This window comes from Myxocyprinus asiaticus, chromosome 17, assembly GCF_019703515.2.
Source record: "Myxocyprinus asiaticus isolate MX2 ecotype Aquarium Trade chromosome 17, UBuf_Myxa_2, whole genome shotgun sequence".
Taxonomy (NCBI): Eukaryota; Metazoa; Chordata; class Actinopteri; order Cypriniformes; family Catostomidae; genus Myxocyprinus; species Myxocyprinus asiaticus.
The window spans coordinates 16,033,784-16,055,347 of NC_059360.1; the positions used below are offsets into that span (position 1 = coordinate 16,033,784).

A 21,564-nucleotide genomic window follows, 5' to 3' on the forward strand; every position below is an offset into this window, starting at 1 on the left:
ATGCAATAAAAGGAGGTTCATATGATTTGTGTGCTTTATATTCCATAGATTTGTGAGAAACAGAAACAAACAAAGTTGTTATTTGCAGAAAATCTTCCACTCTAGCTTTGAAATCTCATTCTTGTCTGCACATATTTAAACCTGGTGCATCATGATGCAAGCGAGAATCAATGTTTGTGTAGTTCCGTCTCCTTATATAGTGTTGAGTGTGCTGTACTTGTACTGTGATATAAACAGGTCAAAAGCAAGATTAAAGGCCCCGATATACTTCATACGAAATTGAAGAACAACTGAGTGTGACGTCATATAGAACAAAATCATTTAGAAAAAAGTTTTTGCGTTGGTTTCGGTGGTTTGTAACAGCTTGCCAGGGTGAACTTTTAGGAACACATCTTACTGCCTGCTAAACAACTTCTTACTTCCATTGGTTCACGTCATCGGTATGTGTCCTGGCGCTCCACCTGCTTTGAGGACAACAACTAATTCCCATTCACAGCGTTCAGTCAGTTAAGATCAGTCAACACGAACACACCGGTGTGCAGTTATAAACGAGCTGTGCAAATATCTGTACGATCATTCGCTTAGAGACATTTTCCAAGAACATGTCAAACATTTTTTTGTTTAATTAGTCTACAAAAGGAAACAAATTTACTCAAATACTCTTAAGTGGCAATTCACTCTGTTTTATATGCTTGTGTGCCTTCTTCAGCAAAAGCCTTTCACACATCTGCCTGAAGTAAGGTATGCCCCTCTTATCATTCTTTTGTCTGTATTCTGCCCATTAACATGCTTTTATACACTCATCTTTGCAGTATTATAAGTGTCATCATAATTTACAATAACAGAGTGTAATCGGTGCATAATATGGCCATGAATAGAGTGTTAGCGCATTAGCATCATGAATTCAGAATGTGAACAAGACAAATAGCTCATTTTCTACTGCATATACTGTATATTCCTTTACATCATCACTGAGTAGTTAAAAAAAGCATCTTTTACTGATCTAGTTTTATTTCTACTCATACGATGTGGCATAAAGTAATTGATTACACATTTGTTAATGCAACATTAGTTAAGGTTTTACATGTAGCGTCCTCTTATTTAAATGCTCCACTAAACACCTCCCACAGCAGTGTGGCGGGTGTTCTGAACTTCTCCAGAAGTATATCAGGGACTTAATAGTGAACAACGGCTTACATTTAGTTCTGTAACTTACACAAAGTTTTCATAAGGATTCAGAAAACTTGGAATATACCACAAAAAGTTGTATTGACTGTTATGGTGCCTTTAAAGTGCTTTTTATCTTCTTTTTAGAGCTTGGCAGTGTGAATCACCATCCATGTTTGTTGTAAGAAAAAGAGAAGCTTGGACACTCCGCAAAGTTTCTCCTTTTATGTTCCATGCAAGAAAAATAATTCATACAGGTTTCAAACTACATAAGGGTGAGTAAATGATGACAGAAGTTTCCTTTTTGTGTTAACTATCCCTTAAAAATAAACTTCCTGCCAGATATATAATGTGGACTTGCGCAAAAGAGATGGCTTGGGAAATAGAAAGTGAGAGGGAAGGAAGGAACTGACAGGGAACAGAAGAGATGTGAGGAAGATGAATAAGAGGGAGGAGGAAGGTGTAGGAGTACCTTTTTACAGCTAACTGGCAGCTTGTAAACAGAAGAGTGAGATGCACTTTAATGTAAAAGAGGGGACACAAAGCTCAGAGGTCAGAGACAGACAGAACGGGAAGTGCTTCAGTGAGAGTGCATATCACCATCAGTTCATAGTAGATGGACACAGTGTCTCTCATGGCTTATATTACAGCTTCTATCTAAATAAGGACACTTTGACTGTAACATGACCCAACTTTAATAGCAACTTTAAACTTTAATTTTTTTTAAATCCAGTTAAATATAATGGTCGAAATGTCTCTGAACAACTCAAGAAATTTTACAGTCAACAACTTTCCTTCTCATAGACAAGAGAGAGCACCATGAGACAATGGTGTTAAAGAAATAGATGTGAGAATGAATGCACCAAAGCAAAAGAAGAGGAAGCAGCTGAAGCTTGCAGCTAATGAGCACCGTATTAAAGAGCTAAGGACATGCTTGATGCAGGAAAATAGTTGCTGATGATCAATGAAAGACATTGGATCACAGACATGTGCCCAGCATTTAAAAGATTGTTGTTAAAATGACTTGAATATAAAAGCATAATTAAAAAGGCAACACAAACCAAGCTGTATCTGTGACAATTCACAAGGCAAATGATAAAAATACTGTCAGTTCGGACACAGCTAAAGATAAATGCAGAGGCAAGTTAGTAACAGAGGATGAGAGTTGAAGGGGGGACGTGCAAACGAAAGGACAAGGCTGAGGAGTACAATAAAGTTAAACTCCACATCTGTGCACAATGTCTCAGGGGCTAGAAAGGTTAAAGGCTAGAGTATTAGTGTAAGATGAAGGTTTTGATTCGATGGACTGTTGCTGGAAGTGTGAAGACACCATAGCCAGCTGATAGGTTTACAGTATTTTAACAAGTGAATGTATGGTATCACAAGGACCAGCTAGAGATCAGGTACCATCATGGTGGGCCTTGGGTGTGGTTTTAAATATTTACCTTCTTGTTGAATGCCCAGATCTTGTCCCATTCCATGTTCACCACAGATCTGGATCCTCCCTGTAACAGAGAGTGGAGGTTAATAAAATAATCAAATCTAAAGCATAGAGACAGGGCAATTACAGCATTACGGACATGACAGTTGCAGTGAATTGTTAAAACATTTTTTATTCATTGTCGTCATAATGTTAATGAGGAAAAACTGGCATTATGGATGTGACATCTAAAACACTTTGAAACCAGTTGACTGTGACCACTGAGACATCAGTATGATATCCATTAAGGCTGCATGATCGACTGAATACAACTGTAATTTGCAATATAGCCCCGCACGATTACTTAAACGCAAAAAAAAAAAAAATATATTCTCTGAATTCACCGCTTCAATCAGAGTGACGGAGCATTCCTAAATGTTGGCTATAAGCAGTATAAAGTAAGCTTAAAATACAACACAGATCAAAGCAATAATAAGCACTCTATCAGAATCATGATGGTAAAAGAAAGAGCGGTGGATGTTTGTGATTCTCCCATTGATATCCATATGATTTGATATGAAGCGTCTGTAACAGTCACATCTGTAATGCATTATTATGGGTATTTTAAGTAAAGGAGATCATTTGGTTTTAATACTGTACTTTACATCAACTTAAGTTAGCTTTGTACATAAAGTATCAACTTATTTGAATAAATATTGCTTGAATGATATAAACTTAAACTCTAAAGTAGGGCTGTCAATCGATTACAAATGTTAATCAAATTAACTACATGATAAGCCGATTAATCAAATGGCATATATAAATATTTACTAAGAAAGGCCTTCACAATAATTTATTAATGATTAAATAACTACAAATGGTAATATTTAAATAATTAGAATTATAATATATATTGTAATTATAATAATTCAGATAATTAAAAAGCATTACATTATTGTGGCAGATGAGTAGAGCCCTGTTCACACCGCCAGCGGCACTGTCGCTTGATGTCACTAGTGGGTGTTCCTACTGCTGCCACCGCTCTATCATTATTGGTGGACTGCACAACTGGTAGCTTTTTTCAAACTCACTCAGAATGCCGACATGGTTTTTTACCCATCATTTTAGTAGCCCATATCCATGTACAGTGATGTGAAAGAGTATTTGCCCCCTTCCTGATTTCTTCTATTTTTTTGGCATTTTTTATTCTAAATGGTTTTAGATCATCAAACGAGATATAACATTAAACAAAGGCAACCTGAGTAAACACAAAATACAGTTTTCAAATATATATATTTTTTATTGAAGCAAAAAATGTATCCAAAACCCAAATCACCATGTGAAAAACTAACTGCCCCCTTAAACTTAATAGCTGGTTGTACCACCTTTAGCAGCAACAACTGCAACCAAATATGTCCAATAACTGGAGATCAGTCTTTCACAACAATGTGGTGGAATTTTGGTCCACTCTTCTTTGCAGAACTGCTTTAGTTCAGACACATTGGAGGGTTTTTGAGCATGAACTGCTCGTTTAAGGTCCTGCCACAGTATCTCAATCGGGTTCAAGTCAGGACTTTGACTAGGCCACTCCAAAACTTTAATTTAGTTTCTTTTGAGCCATTCAGAGGTTGACTTACTCCTATGCTTTGGATCATTGTCTTGCTGCATAATCCAGTTGTGCTTGAGCTTCAACTCACGGACTGATGACCGGAAGTACTCCTTTATGATTTTCTGGTAGAGAGCAGAATTCATGTTTCCCTCAATTATTGCAAGTCGCCCTGGCCCTGAAGCAGCAAAGCATCCCCACACCATCACACTACCACCACCACGCTTGACCGTAGGTATGATAATCTTTTTGTGGAAATCAGGGTTTGATTTACGCCAAATGTAACGGGACCCCTGTTCCAAACAGTTCCACTTTTGACTCATCAGTCCACACAACATTCCCCAAAAGGTTTGAGGATCATCAAGGTGTGTTTTGGCAAAATTCAGACGAGCCTTAATGTTCTTCTGGGTTAGTGGAGTCATGAATAGTGACCTTTATTGATGCGAGAGAGGCCTGCAGTTCCTTAGATGTTGTCCTTGGCTCTTTTGTGACTTCCTGGATGTGTTGTCACTGTGCTCTTGGAGGAATTCTGGAAGGTCGGCCACTTCTGGGAAGGGTCACTACTGTGCCAAGTTTTCTCCATTTGGAGATAATGGCTCTCACTGTGGTTCTTTGGAGTCCCAGAGCCTTTGAAATAGCTTTGTAACCCTTCCCAGACTGATGTATAAGAATTTCTGGAATTTCTTTCGACCTTAGCATAGTGTGCTACTGGGTAAAACCTTTTAGCCAACTTCATGCTGCTGAAAAAGTTATATTTAGGTGTTGATTTGATTGAACAGGGCTGGCAGTAATCAGGCCTGGGTATGTGTGTAGTCCAGCTGAACCCCATTACGAATGCAGTTTCATAGATTTGGGGATTTATTAACTAAAGGGGCAAATACTTTTTCACACAGGCATAGTAATAACATTATAATTTAAAACTGTAATTTGTGTTTACTTAGATTGCCTTTGTTCTATGTTAGATATTGTTTAAATTTTTGAAAAAAGTTAGTATGAGATATACACACAAAACAGAAGAAATCAGGATGGGACAAATATTTGTTCACAGCACTGTATGTGGTTTCAGACAAATGATATAGAACAGTGAAATTGCTCACATAAACTTTTAACTTATCCATCTTGTCTGCATTTGTCTCCAGTATATATTCACTCACAGCAGATGGGTGACGTGAACTCCATCTTCACTCTCATTGGTAGTTGCTCGCGAATGTCGCTCGTCATTTGCATTAAGATGAAATCTTCTCAACTTGTCGCTTGCCACGGTGATCTCTGTCACCAAAGGCCGTGGTAGCTCTTTTGCCAGAAGTAGCTGTGCTCTCATTGAAAAATTAATGGGATCGTGTGCCTATGTCATGCAATCCCGCTGGCGGTGTGAACAGGGCATAAAGCATTAATAAGACAATAATAAGAGTGTCTTTAGAACGCAACATATTGTTTACTTCCATATCACTGAACATAAGCCTATTATTGGCCTACAGTTCACAGCAATCCATTTTGCAATTGAATACATCAATCTGTCAGAGAGATGTATTATAAGGGCTTTTCTAAGGACATGTCAATGTAAACATGTGACAGACGGACGCTTTTGGAACGTGTCACTTTGGATGCAACGTGTCATTAACACATCATTGAAACATGTCTCGAGATCCCCGTGTCTCAGGAACAACTGTGTTTGAACGCAAGAACGCGCCCTCATCTTGTGCTGTCGCTAGTGTTTGGTTTGTGCTCTGTACAGCTGCGAGTTGCCTACACAGCTGGAGTTTCACTTACTTCCCTCTGCTGAAAACAGATGATACTTCAAGCTTGAATTACTCTGATGGTAGGAATATTCCTTTTTACGGTCCGGGGACATGATTTATTGCATTTATTTTTTAATGCATTGTTTTTTTAAATATAATTAGTCACACTGAATTGACGTGTTAAATCAACAACCCTAAGCATTACGGATGTGACACAGCACTAAGATGCAGCTACCTCAAATGTGGAAAAATAAAGCATTATTATAAAGTTAAAAACCCCTCTTTTTCAACCATGAAACATAGCTTGTTGAGTATGGTGTTTAAGAAATGGTGCACCCCTCATGTGTGGTGAATAAACAATGTAATTTCCAAAAAAATCCAATGTAGCACTACAATACAGTAAAATATAGACCTAAAATGAACAATTTAAAACTATTTTTCCAAGGTATGGTTGACATTTCTGTGGAACTGTTCAACTGCACATGATAAAACTGATAAAACCATTGCCAAAAAGCTTTCAAATCATGAGATACACAAACCTGAGCAGCAATGAATTGTTTGAGTCCCTCAACAGTCATTCCTCTACGCAACACACCTCTGACTGTGGGGAAACGTGGGTCATCCCTGGAGGTGGGAAAGGGAAGAGATAGGGAGATCAGAAAATAAGATCATGCTATCACATTTGTAATTCTTTGCATGAAAGGTAACTGCTTGAGCACTGGCTGAGGATTTTTCTCTATAAAGTGAGACTCACCAGCCTTCCACATAGCCCTGGTCAACAAACCAGGTGAGCTTCCTCTTGGACAGCACAGTGTTATTAAGATTCAGTCGGGCGTACTCCCAGATGTAGGGCTTTCGCAGTCCCAGGGCGTTTATCACCCAGTAGAACTGCTCATCTCTGTCATGGTACTCAGTAGTACGCAAGGCATGCGTCACGCCCTCAACACTGTCCACGATGGGGCACGCAAAATCATATGTGGGGTAGACTCTGAATGGACAGAGAGGAGTGAAAGGAGAAGAGAAAATTAAATAAATTTTCATGAGCAAAAGGTTCACAGGTCTGTTGAGAGCAACAGTCAATGCCAACCCGAATGTAACATGCTGTATGCATGTTCACTCACTTGTAAGTGCTGCCTGTGCGAGGGTGAGGAGTGTTCTTGCAGCGGTACAGTGTGGGATCACGCAGGCAGCCATTGTTGGAGTTCATGTCGATCTTGGCTCTCATGCAACAGGTCTGGCCATACTCTGTGCCTTTCTTCATCTCCTCCCACATCTGCATGTTCTTCTCCACAGCTGAGGAGAAACCAAGAACAAGTTTAGTGCAACATCAAGAACTTTTGCTACGTATGTACTTAATGACACTTTGATGAAGACAAACAGTAATAAGCAACACTGCTGTAAAAAAGGTTAAAATAAGGAAATAACGTTCAGTAATGTGAACTCACAGTTGCTGCGGTTGTGAGACTCAACCCTTTGCTCTCTTTCTTGTTTCATGACGTCTGGAGGTGTATCATCTATGTAGGCCTTGCCCTCCTGCAGGAGTTTCTCTGCCAGGCGCAGGATGGCGGGAAAGTGGTCACTTGTGTAGGTGAACTGGTCTGGTTTGATCTGTAGCATGGCCACGTCCTCCAGGATCACCTGTAGCAAAAAGGACAACCAAATTTATCTTAGCAACCTTGATGCTCATTCAAGATGAGCAGTTTCGAATCTGGCCTGCGTTGTGTCCCCACCCCACTCCCTTTCCATATGAATTCCTGTCTACTTTTGCAATTGAAGTGGCAAAAAAGTCTCAAAACAAAATAAAGCAATGTGGGGGGGGGGGGGGGGGACAAATCATCTGATGATCTTCATTCATACCTTCTCAAAGTCTTCTTTCTCCTTCTCTGGGTTAGTGTCATCAAAACGCATGATTAACTTGCCCTTGAAATTGACCTGGTAGTGCTGGTTGAGAAGAGCTGCTTTGGCATGGCCGATGTGCAGGTATCTGAGGAGGTGGAAGGGTACATTAGAAAGACACATCTATACAATGAAAGATGTTCTTTGTTGTGCAGACATTAATGCTACATACCCACTAGCCTCTGGGGGAAACCGCACCACTACTTTGCCCATCTCGGCACCAGGGAGCTCCACAAACTTTCCCAAATCCTGCTTCTTTTCCTTCTCCACAGGCTAAAAAACAGTAATACATTACTAGCATTTTAATAACAAAGCACTATAAGACATGCATTACATATATGTGATTTAAATGTAACCAAATATCATCCAAATGAATACCCTCTTCAATATTTAAAAGTCTCAATAGGGCAACAAAAAAACTGCAGTAGTCTGTCAAGAAGCCAACCATATTTCACAGGGGTGACACAGTTTGCACTAAACTCACAGTGGCTTTGGCTTTGCTGGCGCTGATCTCGCTGGACCATTTACTGCCCACAGAACTGAATGGCACCTGAGAGCTCAGGAAAGAAAACCAGCGGCACAGATGCGGGTAGGAGCTTGGCTTGGCTTGTGACTCACCATTTCCTGTGGGTCAGAAAAAGACGTCAAATTTTTACAAGTGCAACAAAACAATCTGGGAAGTAGCCTGTATGTAAAATACATATAATCTTCACCACGTAGTTGCATATTATCTTTCAAACAACTCAATATTTCCTATACAAAAGTTAGTTCCACTATTTTGATAAGACAAGCAGCGTTCTAAGGCTACATCAACAACACTAATGCCTGATTAACGTATATACTGTTAATACTGCATAAACCAGCATAAACACTGGTTGGGAGGGCGGAACCTTTGCAATGTGTCCGCCCGCAGTCAATATATTGAAATACATGGAACTAAAAATATTTTAAGAGGAAAATGTCAATACTTACATTTCTTAAGTGTATTTATTTAAATCATATTTAAACAGTAGACTACACACACATATTATTTGGAGTCCTCCACATGCGGTATCAACATTAACGATCAATTAATCAATTGATCGTTAATTTCCACGACAATCGATTATGAAAATTTATGAAAATTGAAATCCTTAAAACCTATATAATTTACTGTATTTATTGTTCAACCAAAATAAATATTTTATAAACAATTATTTTATATAAAAAAAACTATTATTTTTTATTGGTCTTTAGCTACTTGTAAGCCAGTTAACTGACCTTTGAGAGCAGCCCATATGCAGAGGTCAGCCAGGGTCACACTGTGACCCACCAGGAAGGTTCTCAATGCCAGAGCTTTATCCAGCTCAGCCAGAGCAGAAGACAGATCTGACTGCGCACAGAGACGACGGGCACTGAACTCCAGCCAGTGGTCAACCTGCCACAGAGAGAACAAGTTAAAGAACAATGTAACCTTATGAAGTTATTCTAATCTGTAACCAAGACTCATGGAAATTGAGTTTAGGATTCCCAAATCTAACCTCTGCTTGCTCCATCATGTTAGAACCATACAGTCCTAACGCCGGAGCCACTCGGGCGAGATAACGCGTGATGGAGTTAACATCACTGAACTGCACCTGACTAAAGAAGAGAGACACAAAAGGAGGGAAAAAGATAGAATGATGGGTATAAGTATCAGAGGACCAGTATAAATTTATATATATATTTAAATAAATAAATAAAATAAAAAACAGCTCAAAAGTTGTTTATTGTTCCTTTTTCTTTGAAACTGTGCTCATGATCAAGTAGAGTAGCGAGTAATGCCATGCAGCTACGTAGGGCTGGGCCGTATAATACCGTGCAATGGTAGAAATGTGTCAAACAGTAGAGTTTTTGTTATATCTTTGGTATATCCATTTCATTGTGATTTTAAGCGACAGACAGTACTCTTTACTGAAAGCCCTAAAACTCTATATTTTTCTCCACATAAAGCAAGCATGGACAAATACTCACTCAGAGACATGAAGCATGGTGTCTTTGCCCTCCTCCACAGAGAGATTGATGCTGCCCCTCACATGTTCGGCGACCAGCAGCGCCCCTACAGGTAAAGAGAAGAATTACAGAGAGATGAATTTCAAGGGAAATCTAATACCTGTATGTAAAGTCATGCCAAACAAAACAGAGCAAACAGTGGGACACAAACTCCAAGCTGAAAATGGCATGTACTGTACCTGCATTTGGTCTTTACACATAGATCCAAAAACTAATGTACATCAATTTCAAAGTATACTTCTTTGTTACATTGTGTATATTAGCCTATTAATACTATTTAATTACTATTTATTAATTAATGCTGCCAGTCAGATTTTAAAAGTGTTGAAGTTTGACTCTAAATATACTACTTTTCCTGTCAAAATGCATTTATTTCCTTCTTAGGAAACAAACAACAACAAAAAACAAATCAATATATAACAATATAATGTTTTATTAAGGGCTGGGCGCTAAAACGATCTTGATGTTTATCGTGATAAAAAAACCATGATATCGATGATAAACTTTTGAGTAAATTTTGATATTTAGCCTGTGTTCTACATCTAGATGATCAGGTGTGTGTCGCTAAAAACGCAAGCAGTTCGGCTTTCTCAGGCTGTATGGAGTTGCTAAAGTAAGCTGCCTTGATAACGATTAGGCTAAGCCAGTCTGACTCCGGGTCTGGACCCCAGATTAATTCCAAGACATCATGACGACGGTTGCACCCTCTCATCATCTCTAGTGAGCAGTGCGACAAAACAACAGTGCTGTTTACACCAGATCTGATCTTTTTGCGCTGTATTATTTAATATTTTTCTCTAGTACTGAACATGCTTCATTTATGCCCTGTCCTGCTCTGCACTCGTTGCCTTTTTTCCCCAAATGCGAGTAGACATGAAGCGCCACATAAGTTAACGTGGTTCCTGAGCGCCTTTAGACCACAATGTTTTTTCCCCCCTCTAAATTTAGCTTTATTAATTAGCATGTTATGGGCCTTTAATAATAAACAAATAGATTTCTGTTCTAATTTTGTGAAATTAATCAGATGTCATCATCTCTGGCATGGATGACAAGGAAAAACAATACAATTACTAATTTGTAGCCTAGTCTCTCACTTTAATGAACATATAAAAATGGTCCATTCGGACTTTTACATTTTCAGAATGTTCTCTCAGGGGATAAACTTGAACACCCATACAGTATCTTTTCCTCAGTCACAAGGCTTCTATGCCCCCATACTGAATGTAACGAAATATTAAAATAATCTGAATGTTAAAATGAAATGCTGACATTATGCTTCAAAACAGATGAGCTTTTGACATTCATATCCAACTGCACTCGACTGATAAACTCTATAAAATATTTTAATATTTTGGTAGAAGATCCCTCAGACACCACTGCTTTGGCTTTCTCTGGGCCCCCAATACAGTTTTGTATAGACTATTTTGACTGTTATGATTTGTTTTTTTTCTTCTGCCAACTTGGAAATTTAAAAAATGTTCAATGTGAATGTATATTGTGATAAATATCGACATCGAATGATATAAAGAATATTGTGGGGGCCTGGGTAGCTCAGCAAGTAAAGACGCTGACTACCACCCCTGGAAGTTCGAATCCAGGTGCGTGCTGAGTGACTCCAGTCAGGCGAATCTCAGTTGCCTCCGCGTCTGAGACCGTCAATCCGCGCATTTTATCAAGCAACCAATTGGCTCGGTTGCTAGGGTGGATAGAGTCACGTTGGGTTAACCTCCTCGTGGTCACTATAATATGACTCTCGCTCTCGGTGGGGCACGTGGTGAGTTGTGCGTGGATGCCGTGGAGAATAGTGTGAAGCCTCCACACTAGATCTCCGTGGTAACGCGCTCAACAAGCCACGTGACAAGATGCGCGGACTGACGGTCTCAGATGCGGAGGCAACTGAGATTCATCCTCCACCACCTGGATTGAGGCGAGTCACTACGCCACCACGAGGACCTAGAGCGCATTGGGAATTGGGCATGCCAAATTGGTGAGAACCCCCCCCCAACAAAAAAAGAATATTGTGATATTTTTGGCTATATCGCCCAGCCCTAGCTTTATTAACATTTTCATTAACAAAATCTAAGTTTGACTAATTGAAAGAACTAATCCCCACATAGGTTGCACATTCATTGCGATGGGCATTAAATCTCTTAAACTCAAACCCTCCACAATATTAATCTGCCGGTAGACTGTGGCTATCCACTTTGTTACAGCAATCACAAAGCCACGTTCATGATTCACATCAGTGTGTTAGCGTCAAGTGCCACTTTGAACTCCACATGAAAAGCGCTTGCAGAAAAAACGTCTCATTCCACGTTTTGGTGATAGTTAAGACTTGGCGTGCTTCTGTGGTAATTAAAATGCACCTTACTTAGCTTGAAAAATACTGTCACAAGTTCCATCTAGGCTTGTTTTGAACAACAAATAGCATTAAGAGCTCCTTTCATCTATCACTTGTTCACTGACATTGAATCACTTTTGTGTGTGCGTGTGTTGTGGTGTGTGCATCAGTGTAATGACTCTGGGCAGACACATCAACAAATAGCAAAGGTTTCGCCCTTTCAACCAGTGTTTATGCTGGTTTATGCTGTATTAACAGTAAATGTGTTTATTGCGATTAAGAAAAATTAACATATTAAACTTTTTTTAATCACATACGTTAATGCGTTAATTTTGATGCCGTTACTATTAATACAGATTTATTTAAATGCATTGAGGTAACAACTGTCCCAATATGCAACTCATTCTTTTTAAGGAAAGGCATTTAGAGTAATTTTTTATTCGAGTACTCTAACGCATAAGAAAATTAGTAACTTTAAAAAAATTAAGTTCAACCATTGAACCGAGTTTTCTTATTAAAATGAGCACTATGCATCAACAACAACATCTAGATTAAAAAATGACAAAAAAACAAATAAACATTTGCACTCACATATAGAAAAATCAATTTGCAATATTCAAGTAGTGCTTTTACTGAACGAGTATTCGATTACACGTGCACATCCCTAATTCGTTTATACTAGAAAAATCATGGGAGGAGGTTGTGCCAGCATGAATATGAAAAGCCCCACCCTGGATAAACTGAAAACAGTTGTGCTTTCAGGTCGCATTATGAGATAATGCAAAACAAATGCAAAGTGAGCAAACTGGTCCTGTGTATTTATTCATTATCCAAAGAAATTATATGATGTTTATCCACTTTGGTGCCTCAGATTGAACTTTTGTATGATTATCTACCATTTAATATAACTTTGAAATGCTAGTTAACATTCTAAAATCAGCCTTACTGTATACAACAATTGCTTTATGATGCACTTATCTGTTGCTCAAAGTGAGGATAGTATAAAGAAAAGCCATAATACAGTAATACAATACAGCATTTATGTTTCAACATACTCTAAATGCAACATAAAAGCAAATAATTGATAATATTTCCTTCTTATCTTTTCCCCCTTACTAAATAACTCTGCTGCACATAATGTCTTAAATTGACAGGTGTGAAATAAACAGATTTGGATAGACAGCTCTTTCAAGTGACTTGCATCAGCCAGTAGCACTGCTTTCCCAGCACTAGATGGCGCCCTACAGTTCATCACAAAATATATCATTCAGCAGCTAAACAACAGTATTTCATATATCTAAAATGTGTGGTGGGGAGAAACTTAATCCAAAGTGGGTTAAAGAGTACTCGTTTACTTCAGTGCGCTCCGTGTGTGACAGCAAAAAAAACGTCTCCCCCATAATATAAAACCATGCGCAGTTTATGCTTCTGTTTTGGTATTTACTAAAGCAGTATATAGCATTTTACTGTTAACGCCCTTGTTATGACTCTATTAACCTTTAAAGCGACGGAGAGCAAGAAACCCCCACAGTGAGAACAGTAAACCCGTTAGGAATGCAGACACGTAATTACTATGCCACGATGGCACGAGGATACTGCGTGTCAGTCCATTGAGCCGGTGCGCGAGCTCAGCTGCAAACTTTATTTCCAAAATGCGATTAAAAAAAGAAACAAATATAACTTATGCACATGTCGTTACCTAGAGGTGGGTCACTGCTGTTGATAGTCAGGTTTAGTGCCATGTCTTTCCTCCCTGTCTGTTCGTAATGGCCCTGTCACACTTCCAGCACCAAACTACTCCACAAGCCAGAAAGCTACTCAACGCCGCCTGCTGTGAGTGCGCAGCTCTAAAACCACCCGGCTGCAACTACACCCAGAACAAAGTTCCGGGGTACAGCCAAGATAAAATTCATGATGTAGTCTGGTTACTTGTTAGCTGCGTTTTCGAGCTCTTACATGTTTATTTTGAAAAGAGCAATCGTGAAGTACAACAGTTAAATCTGGATTGCCCTTGAGCCAGTGAACCGTTCTGTACAACCTATCCTGCCTAGGGATAGTTCACCCAAAAATGAAAATTCTCATCATTTACTCACCCTCGTGCCATCCTAGATGTGTGACTTTCTTTCTTCTGCTAAACACAAAGGACTATTTTTTATAAGAAATCTCAACTCTGTAGGTCCATAAAATGCAAGTGAATGGTTGCCAGAATTTTGAAGGTCTATAAAGTAAATAAAGGCAGCACAAAAGTGTGAAGATTCTCACCCACACCTATCATATCACTTCTGAAGATATGGATTTAACCACTGGAGCCTTGTGAATTACTTTTATGTGGCCTTTATGTGAGTTTTGGAGCTTCAAAAGTTTGGTACCAATTCACTTGCATTGTGAGGACCTACAGAGCTGCAAAATTCTTATAAAAATCTTCGTTTTTGTTCAGTGGAAGTCGTACACATCTGGTATCTTCAGACATGTTTAGTTAGTTCTGTTCTCTGGTTTGTGTGCAGCTGTGTTGTGTTCTGTTATTGCTATCACTGTGGAGGACCTGTTTTTAGAAAGGAACGAGTTTTCGCTTGAATGCCCCAATGTCGCGAGGGGGCTGCGTGAACTGTTGCTCTCATGCCCTATCATTAACTCACAGGACATCAACAGTCAGTGAACATTTTCACTAAATAATACATTAGATTTCGTTTTTTTTCTCACCAAACCTTATCGTATGCTTTCATAACAATCACGAGTCTCATGGAATAATTTATTAGATTTCTGAATTATGCTTTTGCATTCTTTTGAAGCTTGAAGAGGTGGTCACTAAAATTGTATGACATCACTGAGCACAAAATTTTTTCACAATTTCTCCCTTTGTGTTAGAAAAAAGAAAGAAAGTCATATAGGGTTATAACAACACATGAGTGAGTAAACAATGACTGAATTACATTTTTGGGTGAACTATCCCTTTAAGGTGTGGCTTTAGCCCTGCTGTACCCTACTTTGCGTTCTCACAACCGTTAGTGAGACACTGCATGTCCTAAAGGAGGCACTGCAGGCCTCAAAAAGGACACCATGTTTTGGAAGAAATTATGTTGTGACAATACAACCAAGCTGAATTCACAATGATATATTGAACTGTTTCAGTGACGTCAGGAAAAAGCAACCTTACTGAAACAGGTCAATAGGCTGTCAAGTAAATAGCTACCTTTTGATTTGAGTAAGTCTGACAAATTTGTGTAATCCAGTTGTAAAACTTAATACTGACAGTGACTCCAGTGGTAAAATCCATATCTTCAGTGGTGTGGGTGAGAAACAGATCAATATTTAAGTTCTTTTTTTTACTATAAATCTCCACTTTCACATTCTTTCACACTTTGAAAGTGAAAGCGAAGATTTATGGTAAAAAAGGACATAAAGATTGGTCTGACTTTCACCCACACCTATCATATCGCTTTTGAAGATATGAATTTAACCACTAGAGTCATATGGATCACTTTTATGTGGTCTTTATGTGATTATTGGAGCTTCAAAGTACTGGTCACCATTTACTTTCATTGTATGGACATACAGAGCTGAGATATCCTTCTAAAAATCTTAATTTGTGTTCAGAACTATCCCTTTAAAGAGCACACAAGGAAACTGCTCAAGCTTTGTCATCCTCCATTGATTTTTTCTTAACAATTTGAAGATGTAAGATATAACCTTAAGTCATTTTATGTTTTGGTGGCAGACAAAATATAACATGTCACAAGCCTGGTCTTCATAGATACCCAGCTAATAAAAAAGCAGGTACCTGATTTGTTTTCTTCAGTGGTCATTAATCTACCTGACAGTGCAATAACTCCTCTGACCAGCTCTCATACTGCTCCCATGGAGCTTCCATCATGACAGATTTGTGTGAGTATTTATGTGGTAAACTGTCATTATTTTCTCATATTTTTGTTCAGGTTTACAGATTAATGTGATAAAGACATAATGTAATGCGCTCTTCATGTGAGTGGGCAAGTATGCTTGTTCCATCATTGGAAGTGTCTCTCCTACGCTGTATTTCATTAGAGCCCATACATGCTCTGCTCCCACCTTGAAAGACATAACAGGTTAGGAATCGCATTAGCATTCGCTCCTAATGAGACTCTGGCAGTGAGATGCAGCATTAAATGTATCTTTTCAAAAGGCAGAGACATAAAACCCAATAACGCCTGATGCCACGGCAGGTACATCGCAGAGTGATGAAATATGGAAATGTGACTTGTTTGTTCAGTGAGGTCTGCAGTTGCAGCTGACATTTTCACACATAAAGCCAGAGTAAGCTTAGTAATCTGCAGTAGGACTATTCCATATGTGAAATCACAGAAGCGGTAGAGAGGAAAAAAATCCACTCTGAATTACACTAGACTGCAAGGTAATGAATGTGAAGCTAATACATTAAAAACAGGAGTGAGTAAGACAGGAAAATAAATTATGAAAGGATTTTAACTTCTTTCTTTCTTTCTTGTCCTTTCTTCCGTGCTTCTAGTTCCATGCCTTTTTCTTATTAAGCACATTGCAAAGTTGACAATATCTTCATTAGACCTCATGTCAAGTATGTAATTATCAAAGAAATGAAGAGCCCTTTGAGAGATCAATCTTGGGGCCATAATTGTCTTGTCATCTCATTCAGATGGGAGGTCCGTGTGAGAGGAGAGAGAAATTGCTTTGTCAGCTACACTTTGTCATTTTCTCATCTGCAAATAATAGAGTCACTCAAATACATTAATGCACTTGTTCACTTTTTAGATTTCATAGGAAGATTGAGCTCTAGATGTCAGTGACGTTGTTCTGTATTAGAATACCCAGACATGACCAGCAGATGGTGGTGTGTGACCTTTGAACAATATTATGTAGGTTTGTGCAGCTGTTGGCTCTAGTGGTACTTTTCCACACTGGATTGGAGCTTCTTCAAGGATTCTGGAAGTTTATTTCAGACCACAAGGATCCTAGCTGTGAACATTGCCATGTACTCTTTCCCGAAAACTATAGCAGAGAAGGGAAAATATCACACAAAACAACATTATTTTCCCTAAAAACAAAATCGGCTAACACTTTACATTACTGTTCCCTTAATGTAAGTATAAATAAGTGTATTATTAAGCTTTTAGAACAAGTTAAAGGCTCACCATTTGGCAAGTGCTAGATGAAATAGCCATTTTTATGCATGTTCCTCTAACTGTATATAAATGATTTATAATGCATTTGTAAATGACTTATTATTCATTAATAACCCACTTTATAAACCCTTAACCCTTAAATGGATGAGAATTTCACCAAACACTCTTACATATTCGGGTCTTTAGAGACCTGACACTTTAATATATCACAAATGGATCTACAAAATTCCCAGATAGTGTCACATTTTTAAAATATTCTCAAGACAATTGGGAAATAATAGAATTAAATATATTTTGATATATTTTGATGTTTTATTTTTTGATGTTTTATTTTGGTTTTCAAAAACATATTGAGCTAAACATAACACATAAGATACACATAAGTATTTTCTCAGGCACTTATTGAGTATAAATAGATGAACAACTTACATAATTTCAGTAGTACACCCAAATGACAATAGTCACATCATACTGTTCATGTGTTGTATTTGCTATAGTTTACTACCATGTTACAATGTCAAATGTAAATCAAGTCAATCACTGAAACAACAGCGCCACCTTGAGTAAGAAATAACATGTATAATATATATCTGTACAGGCATATGGAATACTAATAAACCACCATTGTTGTTCATTCATTGTTGCACAGAATATCAATGTGATATAGTATTTATTTGTATAAATATAATACAAATTCCTCTTGTAATAAACAAAGAAATAGATATCCTGTGATGGTAAACTTATATAGACATGAAATAATCATAACAATATAATTTATGGAAGTAAAAAAACAAACAAACAAACAAACAAACAAACAAACAAAAAAAACCTACATACCTAGTGTCTCTAATAACCCTATACACTTTTGATACTTAAACCAATATATATATATAACTTTTGCAATTTTGCCATTTTTTTTTTTTTTTTTTGTGTTACATGATTTATAAGAGATAGATTGAGGAACACTAAAGATGTGTGGGCACAGCTTCAAAAAATGGATGAGGCAGAGAGGGTGGAATGAGATCATGGGTCTCCAGAGACCCGAAGTATGCTTTTAAGGGTTAAAAGCATAAAATGCCATAATTCATGATTTATGTCAAAATGTAGCAAAAACAGACTATTATAGTGAGATTAAAAGGAGGGATTATGTCATTTTGCTACAGTCTGCTTTGTGTTTATATTATTTACAGTAATGTCTTGACTCACTTGTGTTGTCAATTTCCTTGTCACATTGATGTCAAAAGAATGGTTTTACCTAATCCTTGTTACCTAAAGTCCTCTGCAAAAACAGATCATGTCTATCTTATGGTCTTGGTTTAAAAAAATTAAACCATACTGAACTTTAATGTTCTGGTTTCTAATGTTGGAGACTCCTTAATAAATGCTTCACAGGTGTCCACTACATTAAAGGGATACATTGCAAGTGAATGGATCCCACAGAGCTGAGATATTCTTTTAAAAATCTATATTTGTGTTCAGCAGAAGAACAAAAGTCATACACTATGGAATGAGAGTGAGTAAATTATGAGAGAATTTTCATTTTTGGGTGAACTATCCCTTTGAGGTACATTTTCATATGTCATTAATGTTGAATAAGTGTTATTAAACATTTATAACATTTGAGGTAAAATGAGTCACTATTTGCCAGGTTTTGCATGAAAGTAACCCTTTTATGCATGTTGTTATAACCGCATATCATTGATTTATAATGCATTTATAAATTAATTATAAGTCATTAATCCCCATAACAGTGAGTAAATTAGTTCACTTTCAAGACTTTGAAAAGGATTTGACAGGTTACACAACATTTATTTGGCTACGAAACTGCAGTGAAAACTAAATTCTCTCTGACAGCAAGGTGTTACATTACTGCACTGAGTTTTCTTATATTGTAGGATAGAGTTGCCTACAGCAGGGTTTAACACAAAAATGCAGTCGCAACACTGGTCATATCCAGTAGCGGTTCTAGCTTGTATGGCGCCCTGGGTGAAACCCGCTTCAACATGCCCCCAGAGTTGTTGACCAGGGGGTGGGGGGCGCTCCCGTTAGCTTAGCAGGGGTTTGACTCTCATTAGAGATGTCTCCTAGCAACCCAACTGATAAACAATGCTGCAGTGCGAGCATTTGTGCTTCAGGTGTACGATTATCAAAAGAGATTATGTTTTATACACCTGTTTCTGCAGGCGTTTGTTAAACAAGCTTTAATATCATGTAATGTGGAAACGAACTCATTTATCGATATTATTTAATAAAGTGAATGTTTATCACTTACTTTGTATATCTCCCTGAGTGTCGACATGTTTGTGTGACATCATGCCCCTGCATCTCCGTGAAATCGGAGTTGAGAATTTCTGCACGAGCCTACAAGTTGTATTTCTGACTTAAAGATGCATTCCATTGCACTTTTCCTAGTAGGAAGTTGTAAAATCAGACTTTCTGGAACGCAGCACTACTTTTCAAAACTTAATCCGACACTGATTGCTCCAGCAGCCTAATTTACACTTAGAAAACTCCTGATATTGCTATAACAATCCAAAAAGCACTTTCCAATTTACTTGAAGTGAAAATCAGTCCTCCTTTCCTGTTTAATAAATTAAGCAATCACACGGTCATGCAGAACATCTCCTGTTTTTAAATCCATAAGGATCTCTTTCTCAACGGCAATACCAGCAGTGATGACAGCAGACAGCAAGATCTCGTGCTTTTCACTCTTGAATTACGTACATCATTTAAAGCGTGATTGCGTCACTCAAGGCCAGCTAGAGGGCCTCGACTGGGACTTATCCTAAAGATCACACCCACCAAGAACAAATAAATCAATCTGATTGGCTGATGAATCTGACAATCTGACTTTAGTTGTCCATTAATTTGCACTGTTGAGGGATTCTGTGGAAATTCTGAAGGCCTGATGGGCTGGAGCTCAAACTCACTCACTGCTTCGGGCATGCGATTTGTGAAGCAGCCATCACGCTTCACTTGTAAGCATCAAAGAATAAATTCTGACTGGATAAACTTTTCATTTTCCTCTATTTGTTTGTAGATTAATTAAGAGTAGAAAGTGATTAAAAATACATATGCATAAAGGTGATTTAGAATGAAAGGATGAAAAATATGTATTTATTTGGCATGTTAGGCCAGCAGAGAAGGCTTTGCTGGCCCTGAAAATTTGCCACTGAGCCCTGGATTTCAAACATGCTCAATTAAAGGGATAGTTCACCCAAAAATTAAAATTCTCTAATCAGTTACTCACCCACATGCCATCTCAGAGGTGTATGACTTTCTTTCTTCTGTTGAAAAAAAAAAAGAAGATCTCAGCTCTGTAGGTCCATACAATACAAGTAAATGGTGGCCAGAACTTTGAAGGTCCAAAAAAAGGCAGCATAAAAATAATCCATATGACTCCAGTGGTTAAATCCATATTTTCTGAAGTGATATGATAGGTGTGGGTGAGAAACATGTTAATATTTAAGTCCTTTTTTTATACTATAAATCTCCACTTTCACTTTCACTTTCTTGTGTTGTTGGTGATTCACATTCTTTGTGCATTTCACCACCTACCGGGAAGAGAGGAGAATTTATAGTAAAAAAAGTACTTATATACATATGGATTACTTTTATGCTGCCTTTTTTTGGACCTTCAAAATTCTGCCCACAATTCACTTGCATTGTATGGACCTGCAGAGCTGAAATATTCTTCTAAAAATCTTCATTTGTGTTCAGCAGAAGAATGAAAGCATACATATCTGGGATGGCATGAGGGAAAGTAAATGATGAGAGAATTTAAATTTTTGGGTGAACTATCCATTTAAGTCTCCTGAGATATGAAAGACCAACATTTAAGGAATAAAATGTTCCTTGATGTAGCACCAAATTAGTCCAAGAAAATTCTATAACCATGGAGAGAGCCGGTGTTATTTCTGTCCACCTAGGAGACGTATGATGAATTCACCACATTATAGTGCTCTGTGTCATTCAAACTCTTCTCTTGAAACCATTCAAAGGGCTCTGCAGTTTGGAGTGAGTATAGGGCATAGGGAGGATCACTTGCGATTGGAATCTGCCCCCCCGATCTGCTGTAGTGCACTCTAAGGCACCTCAGCTTAATTTTCTTTAATACACCCATGATTTACAAAGAAATATCATAATAACACATTATTACTGTTATTGTGAGATTATGATGAGATTTTAATTTTGTTTTATTTAACTATTTTCATTTAAGTATTCAAATTTCT

The 21,564-nt window shown here is 37.9% G+C and overlaps 1 protein-coding gene across 1 annotated transcript in view; it reads right to left on the reverse strand.

Annotated features, from left to right (window-relative positions):
* Window positions 1-14,034, reverse strand: part of LOC127455075 (bifunctional glutamate/proline--tRNA ligase-like) — a 29,992-nt gene extending 15,958 nt beyond the window's left edge. Inside the window, exons 1-12 of the mRNA XM_051722647.1 lie at window positions 13,900-14,034; window positions 9,821-9,905; window positions 9,349-9,448; window positions 9,089-9,245; window positions 8,313-8,452; window positions 8,001-8,101; window positions 7,790-7,916; window positions 7,378-7,570; window positions 7,054-7,225; window positions 6,687-6,920; window positions 6,472-6,556; window positions 2,613-2,672 (exon numbers count right to left, since the gene is read on the reverse strand). Of these exons, the coding sequence (XP_051578607.1) occupies window positions 2,613-2,672; window positions 6,472-6,556; window positions 6,687-6,920; window positions 7,054-7,225; window positions 7,378-7,570; window positions 7,790-7,916; window positions 8,001-8,101; window positions 8,313-8,452; window positions 9,089-9,245; window positions 9,349-9,448; window positions 9,821-9,905; window positions 13,900-13,942 (1,497 nt within the window). The 5' untranslated portion in view covers window positions 13,943-14,034. The remainder of the gene's footprint in view (window positions 1-2,612; window positions 2,673-6,471; window positions 6,557-6,686; window positions 6,921-7,053; window positions 7,226-7,377; window positions 7,571-7,789; window positions 7,917-8,000; window positions 8,102-8,312; window positions 8,453-9,088; window positions 9,246-9,348; window positions 9,449-9,820; window positions 9,906-13,899) is intronic.
* Between the last annotated feature and the right edge of the window lie 7,530 nt (window positions 14,035-21,564).